This window comes from Talpa europaea (genome assembly GCF_964194135.1).
Source record: "Talpa europaea genome assembly, chromosome: 1".
Taxonomy (NCBI): domain Eukaryota; kingdom Metazoa; phylum Chordata; class Mammalia; order Eulipotyphla; family Talpidae; genus Talpa; species Talpa europaea.
Genome location: NC_140073.1, coordinates 135,300,762 through 135,309,890, shown reverse-complemented (window position 1 = coordinate 135,309,890; position 9,129 = coordinate 135,300,762). Strand labels below are relative to the sequence as shown.

Below are 9,129 nucleotides of genomic sequence, written 5' to 3'. Positions count from 1 at the left end.
GCTGGCCTGGCGTGGAGGGTGGGGGAGCCCTTCACCCTTCTAAGGTGTTCCTGAAGCCCCTTCTAAGGAGGCTTCAGGAAGAGCTCGAGGGAGCGTTTGTACACCGAGAAGATTTCTGACCTCATTTTCCTTGTACAAAACAAATCTTACTTTGAATATTTTTGGAAACTTCCTAGTTTTTGGTGAGTCTGGGATTATCATCATTATTACTACATTTTTGAAGAACTTGTGTAATCAGTGCTCACTTTAGTTTCTTTGTGAAATGTTATCATATGTACCTTCTTTAATTTAAATTTAATTATTTTATAACTTTTTCAAAACAATTTTCAATTGTTCATGTTAAGAAATGTCTTTCTGAGAAAAATGTGTCAGGTTGTCTTATAGTATAACCCATTCTTTTTATTGAGTATGTATGTGTGCGTGTATAACTGGAAAGAATATATATATGGAAATATATATACATATAGGTAAAGAGGGTTTGGACAATAATTGCAACATAAAACAGGTAGCTGATTATAGTTTTAAAATTAAATATTAACTGAAATTAATGTGTGAGAGAGAATGAGAGAGATAAGGTGTTCAAAATGATAGTATTTATCAGAAGTTTAATATATAAAATTGTTTAGCATAATGATAGGAATAGAAGCATTGAAAACTTCAAATTTTATCCTTTAAAATTTCAGTAAATTTACATTTTCTTGAGGTGAGAATCCAGTTCATTCTTAAACTTATAATGTTGTAAAGATGCAAAGTATTAATGGTATTAGTTAATTGTTTTCAGTTTCCATGATGCAACCTTAAATTCCTAGAAGGGTGGGACAGTATTAGAAGACTCTATTCTTCCTTTTTATCCTCCCATGAGACTTCACGTCTTCCTGAACACCTCACATTCCTTGTTCCTCAGGTGGAATGAGTGTTTACTTATTATTTTGTTTCCCCACACTGCCAAATCTTATGCTGAAAATACGGTTTATTTCCAGTTACAGGTACTCACTTGCCATCCAAGGAGTTTGCGAAATGGACCCAGATAAACAAGGTGAGTGTTATTGTCAAGTTTCTGAACAGAATTTGTAAACAAAAAATTAGGCACAGATGTTCTATTTTCAGACTTCTGAGTTGCACTAGAGTAGACATTTGGCAAATTCCTGACTATAAAAGAAATTATTGCATGACTGAAAAGTCTTTTCTCAAGAAAAACTCATAATTTATTAAAGAATATTTGGTCCGTTGACTCCAAAACACTGAAAATAATTTTAGAAAGACTTGGTCTCAATATGACTGCATTTGAAATTGCCCAAAAAAGTGGCTTAGCGTATTCTTAAAGATTTTCATAGTTTACTATTAAAATAATATCATTATAGCTATTTTAATGTCAGGGTTAAATTCACTGTACTCTGTAGGCCCAAACCTGGAGAAAGTCTCACAGCTGTCACTATATGAATATTTGATAAATGGTTATGGGGATACTAATTCCCTTTTCCCTCAGCACCAACATGGTTCCCAGACTGGCCTGTGATATTTTAATTGCTGGATCTCCTTGTAGCCTTACTCCCTTAACTAAAATTTAGATTATTAACTTTGCTTGTTTTATATAAAATCCTGTAACATCTCAAGTTATTTATCTATAACAGCATTATGAAAGATTCAAATTATCTTTTGGTTTCCCAGATCTGGGCCCTTATTTCAATAAACTTAACAAAAAGCAGTAGATAATTCACTCAAAGCTCACTTTTCTCTCCCCAAAGCAGCATTTCTTCAATTATGTGTACATCAGAATCTGAATCCCTGGACATTGTTTGATTGCTGGGCCTCACCCCCCGGGTCTATAACTCAGTTGTCTAGGGTGGGGTCTGAGAAGATGCATTTCTAATAAGTTCCTAAGCGATGTGGATGCTTCTCACCTGAGACCATACTTTATTATTAAACTAGATAACGAATTGCTGAAAGATTCTATTACATTCATCTTAGTGTCCATAGAAAACATCACCTATTGATTTGGCTAAGCAAAAATAAGAATTGTTTGAAGCAGGAGAAGTTTCCCTATCAGATTGCTTCCCTGAACAAGATCATATGTCACTTGTTTTGTTTTCTTTAAGCATCTAAGATTACAGTGTTTGTTGCTTTGGGCTTGATATATTCAGCAGCAATTTCTCCCTTTCTTGAGTTTTCTCTTACCAGCAGGGGTAAAAAGAGAAACAGCCGAAGCCTGGGGGAAGCAGAGCTAGAGGTGATCACCTGGGATACTCATTCATTTCCCACATTGTACTTGATCACAGCTTGCTGTGTTATGCTGCATAACTTCATCAGATGACGCTGCAAAACATAATTTGACAGGAGTGCGATGGGCCAGATGGTAGAGTAGCTACAGAATCACTCTTCCACCAAGAATAGCATCTGGGAACCTGCAGAGTCCCTAATTTGCTGATTCTCTGTATTCATTTGGTGCATCTGAGGCGAACCAGGGCACAGAAACTGGCCACTTTCCAGAAGAAAAAAAAAACTGTGGGCATTATACTTTTGCAAATTATTTCCAGACTATTATGCCTACTCTGAATTTGTCTTCCTCCTCCAGATAGAGCAGAGTGGTTAACATTGGATTCATCTGCCGCACATGAACATTGGATTCTTGTCTTAAAATGAAGCATTTTTAAAACAGAAGGAAATACCAAGTACTGAAAGACTTAAAGCAAATTGTAGATTATTGGTATGGTGGCACCTGTTCAAAAAAAGAGATATGAAAGATTCTCTAATAAGATCTCCTGTTCAATGATGCTTTCAGGCGTGGCCCAACTTCACTTGAAGTAGTGTTTTCAACTCGTGATCAAAGTTTGGTCATTGAATCAATATGGGTTCAGGGAGGGCCTCTGGCTTTCTAACTTCCAGGATGGATCTGACTGGGGTCAGCATGTCACCCCTTCAGTAGTTCAGTCCTTTACTCTCAATAGTAGCCAGGGGCCTCCCTGGTGGTGCAGGGGTTTAGTCTCAGCACTATGAAGCTATCAGCAGCGACTGCAACGTGAGTTTAATCCCTGGCCAGGGAGCTAACCCACATAGCACAGCAGACCTCTCCTGTCTCGCCCACTGCTCCCCTCAGCAGTGTATTTCAGTAGATCTGCCTGTTCTGTTCCCCACTCTGTCTTTGCTGAATCCTCTCACCCCCACACCTCTGGCCCATACCCCAGTTCTTGTATGCACAAATAAATAAATCTTTAAAAAAAAAAATAGTAGCCAGGACTTTCCCCCACATGCTCAAAGGCAAGAGACATTCTTTTCTTTTTTATTTTTTTAAGATTTATTTATTTATTTATACAAGCACTGGGTACAGTCAGAAGCGCGGGAGGGTGAGAGAATTCACCAGAGCCAGAGCAGGGAGCAGAGCAGGCAGAAGGACCGAAGTACACTGCTGAGGGGAGCAGCGGGCGGCAGGAGAGGTCTGCGCGCCATGTGGGACCCTCCTCTGGTGGCCGGGGAGCAGCCGGGGATTGAACCGGCGCTGCAGAGGCTGCGGGCAGCTTCGCAACCCAGTGCTCAACCGCTGCGCCACCGGGGAGGCCCCAAGAGACATTATTTTCTTAGCCTGAATCTAAGGTTCTAAGTTACTGTATATGTATAAAATTTAGACTGACTTAAGTTTGGGAAAGAGCCATCCTTTGGAGACAGAAACTTCTAAGGTTTTGATCCTGAACATCTGATCTGAAGTCTCACAATGGTCACTGTTGCTGTGCTCTCTGTCTTTGGCTTTGGGGTCTCCTTGAGGAATTGGGACTGCATGTCAAGGCAAGATATAGAAATCGTTGCCAAGCCTGGTAGCTCATCTCTCTGGTTACACTGCACAGCCATTCTCTCCACTCAAGCAGCCTCCAGTAAAGGCAGTTCTGCACATGACCCCCAAACCTCAACCCTAGTAGAGCCTCTCCCAACTTCTTGTCTAGACATTATCCTCTCTCCTACTTCAGGGAAAAAAAACAATGGCTAAAATAATACTGAATTCAAGACTGGTTTTCAAAGGCAAGAGATACTGCATGGGTCAGAGAGGAAGATGTTGAAATCTTCCTCTTGGAAGATGTGCCATTCAGGTGGGAACTAGTATATCAAATCACCTCTAGGAGGGAACCCATTCCTCTGTCCCACCAGCAACCCACTCACCTTTCCTCTGGTCAGCCAGTATATCTGTTTTGCTTTGAAAAACAACCTCTCCCTGCTCTTTGTCCATGAAATTCAAGTAGCATTGATTGCAATTTTCCCATTGCCGGGGGGTGAGGAGCATTAATTTTTTGATGGACCTTTCATAAAAAGGCCTGATTGGGACTTGACTTCAAGGTGACTCCTCAAAAACAAGAAGGGGTTATATCTCCCAAAGCAGTAAAAAGAGACCTTGGAATACACACAAAAATGGACATGGAAATAGCGTTTTCGTTTTTCAGATTCTCCCAATATTGCATGAACAAGAAAGACATTAATATTGCCATAAATTATTCTGCCACGTGTTTGAATCAATGATATTGACTGAATAGTTCTTTGTTTTGTGTTTTTAAGGCCTGCTCAGTAAAGACTAGAGCAAGAGGGAAGCCTGAGGGGAAGAACAAGAAGGTTTTTCCTTGGCCAATTATTCCATTTTTCCTCAAAGTCTTAGCTCATAATTTAACTGTTTTTCTGTCAGTAAGAATAACACTTTCAATACAGCATTATCAAATTTTGGAATTGAGCTATACTAGCTTCCTAAAATAGATTTGGAAGTATTCTCATTTTTCAAATTTTGGAAATACTTGAATGATAGGGATATGCCTGTTTCTTGAAGATGTAAAGAAATTCACCTGCAAAACTAATTCTACAGGTAGTTGTATATCTTTGATACCTGTTTTTCCTTTTTGAAGAGTCCTCTGCAGTTTTTAGTCTTTCAAACTTTTTTGGTATATTTTGATCATTTCCATTTTCTAGTTTACCTGTTTCCAAATTTGCTGGCATAGAAATGTACATGTTTTCCTGTTTTAAAATGAAGTAATAGTCATATAAATAGAAATCCTTTCTCATTTCTAATGTCTTATTTTATTGTGTTTCTTCTTCTCTTAGACTTATCAAGTTTTTGTTTCATTTGTTTTTTTCACAAAAAGCCAGTTCTTGATTTTTGAATCTCAATTGTAGTGCTATCCTGGTTTTGCAGTGCAATAAGTTAACTTAAGTAACTGTTTTTCAGTAATTTCCCCCTCATTTTCAGCCCCCAAACAAGGTTTATTTCCACTTGGTTTTCTTCTTTGACCACATGACATTTAGATGAATTTTAAAACATTTTCATAATGACAAATGTGTTTATCTTTTTACTGATTTTTTCCTAGTTTTATTGTATTGTAGGACAGAGCATTCTGTAAGTTATCTATTTTTTTTTTAAGTTCATCAAGTTTCCTTTTAGCTGAATCATTATCAATCTTATCTGGACCTGAGCCACTGAAATAAATTCTTGCATTTATTCTCACCCTCAGCCCATTGGAGTGAGCTTTATAAAGTGTGTATTGATCCTTGATGCTTGCAAGAGAATGCAAATCCTTAATGAACTCACAGCAACCAATCCTTTGTCCTTTCTCCCCTAATTCTCTTACACCTTCTAGCCATATTGAACTTCTTGACCCTCATGCCCTTGTGCCTTTGCACATGTCTTCCCTAGATCTGTAATACCATTCCCTCAGAACTTTATTCCACTTTAATCCCCTGAAAATTTCCCCACTTCTAAAGAGACAGCTTTCATGTTACCTCCTTGTGTCTGCATTCCTCTATGTTTAGCCTTATTATAAAACATTGAACTATGGATCTTATCTCTCCCTTGACACTGAGAACTCCTGATTTATCTTAATGTTCTTAGTACCTAACATAGTGTCTGGACATTCCAATCTCGGATATTGTATATATATGGCAAATTAATGAATTAATTAATAAATATCTACAGCTTTTTAATAATGACTTAGCTATAACTTTCTCTAGAAGCAAGATTTGCACATAGTAGAAACTCAAAAGATATCTACTAATCTCATTTTCAAGAATTTTAAGTCTATATAATACAGTATCAGCTCAGTGGTCAATGATGTTCTCTTGGTATTGCTTTTTCTACATATGAAGACTCATTATTTCAGTCTTAGGCATCAAAAAACTATGTTATGAGCTAGCTATATGTCTCAACTTAAATGGAAATCAAATTGACTATCAATGAAACAAATTTATTTTTTAAAGATTTATGTTTATTTATTAATGCATACAAGAACTGGGGTGTAGGTCAGAGGTGTGTGTGTATGTGAGAGGATTCACCAGAGACAGAGTGGGGAGCAGAATGGGTGGATCTATTGAAATTCACTGCTGAGGGGAGCAGTGGGTGAGACAGGAGAGGTCTGCTGTGCCACCTGGGTAGCTACCTGGCCAGGGATCAATTTCATGCTTCAGTGGCTGCCAACAGCTTCATAGTGCTGAGATTTAACCCCTTGTGCCACCAGGGAGGCTCCTAAGGGGTGAGGATTTTTATTCATTAATTGCTCTAGATCAAGGATCTGGACTCATGTGAGGGTCATATATTAAGAACTCAATAAATGTTTGTGAAATGAGGAATTAGTTTTTGAGTCATTTTCATATAAAGGTAAAATACATATGTGTACATATGACTAGATATATTCACAAAATAGAGTTTGTATTCCATGTATAGTTTTTTTCCTATTGTTTTATAAAGTCCTTTCCTTTTTATACAAATAAAGCGGACAGCTTCATGGGGACGTTCTCCTCATTGGAGGATTCCTTAGTTTGGTGGATTTAGAGGGTGCTCTCTGGGGTCCCCTGGAGCTCTAAGATACTTTCAGTTGCCAGGTAGAAAAAAGAGCATTGAACCTTGATTTCCTCCCTGCAACATAAAGTTGAGCTACATAATCTCTAGGATTCCTTTCTAGGATGTAGGTTTTATCTAATGAGTTGGCCCTTTATCCATATTTCATGTTTTCTTTACAGATGCTCTTAATAGTATTGAGAATTCCATTTATAGAACAGCCTTCAAATTACGATCAGTGCAATCTCTATGCCAATGTAAGTACTGCTCTCTTGGAACGCTTGAAATAATCTAACCACAACATTGATGTAAAACTGATGTAAAATTCATAGAGAAGATAAAACTCCCTTATGCCAGACCCCAGAAGACTGGACCTGTGTGCTTTCCCCATGTAACTGAGAAGGGGGTGTGGGGAGTATCCACATGTAGGATCCCTGTCTGACAATAAAAAATGGTTGTGGATGAGAATTTTAATGTCTTTTCCTACTTACTCGGTTTCTGAAAAAAAAAAAATTGTGGTTTCCTTCTTAGGGCATCAAAATAAAATTATAAAAAATAGTTTACCATCTGTACTTACAATCGAAGTTTAAAATGTATTCTTTCTATCACATAAACTTTACATTATCAAGTTACGCCTCTTATCGCTATGTAAACATGCAAAATAGTAGGTTCAAATGAATAACCCATGGGCCATAAATTTTAAAACTATCTCAAGAATTCCCTAAGAAATGCTCTTTTGTATTAAAATTATATCTGATTGAGGTCTATGGTTTTCTTTTCCCAGACTGTTACCTAGGCAAAATAAGCTAAAATACAGTAAAAAGGCTTCTCCTATACAAATTCTACAAACTTAAATTAATTGGTCCTAGTTGTAAACCACAACAGGTATTTGGCATATCTAAAGTTATTGATCTCTCATAAGTTGTTCATTGCATTTTTACAAAGTTACTTCATGTGAAGTGATTTATGACATTTGTCATAGCAGACCTAAAGGAAATGTTATATATGACATTTCTCATGAAAGCTGATTTTTTTTTTTTAAATTTTATCATCTGTCAAATCGGTCAATGACCAGTGGCTTTCAAATTGTGCTTTAGAAAGTGTGCATGGGGGCGTGCAGACCTTTCTCCTGCCGCCCGCTGTTCCCCTCAGCAGTGTATTTCATCAAGTCTGCCTGCTCTGTTCCCTGCTCTGGCTCTGGTGAATTCTCTCACCCTCCTGCGCTTCTGACTGTACCCAGTGCTTGTATAAATAAATAAATAAATCTTTAAGGAAAAAAAATGTGCATGGGGGTGAAATAGGGCAGGAAAGGGTTAGCAAGGTGGGAAAAGGAGATTTAGGAATACTTAAGAGAACTCCTTTTTCTGTTTTCCTTACTCTGCTTCTCAGTAAATCTATTTATTTATTTATTTATTTAAGTCTCCTTTTTTAAAGATGAGCTTCTTAGCTATAAAACAAAGTTTTCATTTTTAGTAACTGATATAAACAAACTCATTTATATTTGTTATTTATTATTTCAAATTTCAACAAAAGGCAGAATATTCCCACTGAAATTTACCCCCAGTTATGCTATTTTCCTGGAGAATTTCTTCCATGAAAGAAAGTTAACAGCCAATATCCATATAAGCCTTCATCATCAATGCCTGGGTATATCCAAATTTAAGGAAATATCTTTTTGAACTTTTTATTATGCCTGACATCAGAAATGTGAATATAAATAACCCTTGTGGGAAACTGCAGCAATATGCAAAATCAGGAGTTGCAAAGTTCTACCTGGAATAGATGTCCAAACAAAAATTTGAAAACAAACCCAAAAAACCCTTTCAAACACTGAGTTAAAACATAACATGAGCTCTGGGCCGCAGGAGCTGGAGCGCATCACTGCATAAATCTTGTGGTGAGATTAATGGACACCACTATTATCTGTTTTGCTGTAATACAGAACTCTCAGCAGAAGACAAGAACGTCCCGTGTACAGCTTGCCAGGCTGAGGTGATAGGTTTTGCGATTGATTAACGATAAAAGAGTTTTCAGCTTCCACCACCTGCAGCCAGGTTTTTATTAAAGTCATATCCCAAAACCTACTGCTCACTTCTTTAGAATTTGCCCTGAAAAGCAGTATCAGAGAACAAATAAAAATTTTTATTATACTTGCTAGATTTCTTATCTGTGAGGTTGATTTACGAAGTGGAGAAAAGTGCAGGGTTTTATCATTTCACTGGCTGAAGCCTTTTACATGCCAGCAGCTCCGTGCCACTGACATCCTCGTCTTTCAGATGGAACAAGTGGGTGTTTATTAATTTTGTCTGCCATCTTCTGTCTGCAAGAAACCA

General features: G+C 37.5%; 1 protein-coding gene across 1 annotated transcript in view; it reads left to right on the top strand.

The window, feature by feature from the left end:
* Nucleotides 1-1,017: 1,017 nt before the first annotated feature.
* DYTN (dystrotelin) overlaps nt 1,018-9,129 on the top strand; it is a gene marked incomplete at both ends in the record, with an annotated part of 47,120 nt that continues 39,008 nt past the window's right edge. The window contains 2 exons of the mRNA XM_084259570.1: nt 1,018-1,036; nt 6,979-7,053. Coding sequence (XP_084115696.1) covers nt 1,018-1,036; nt 6,979-7,053 — 94 coding nt within the window. The remainder of the gene's footprint in view (nt 1,037-6,978; nt 7,054-9,129) is intronic.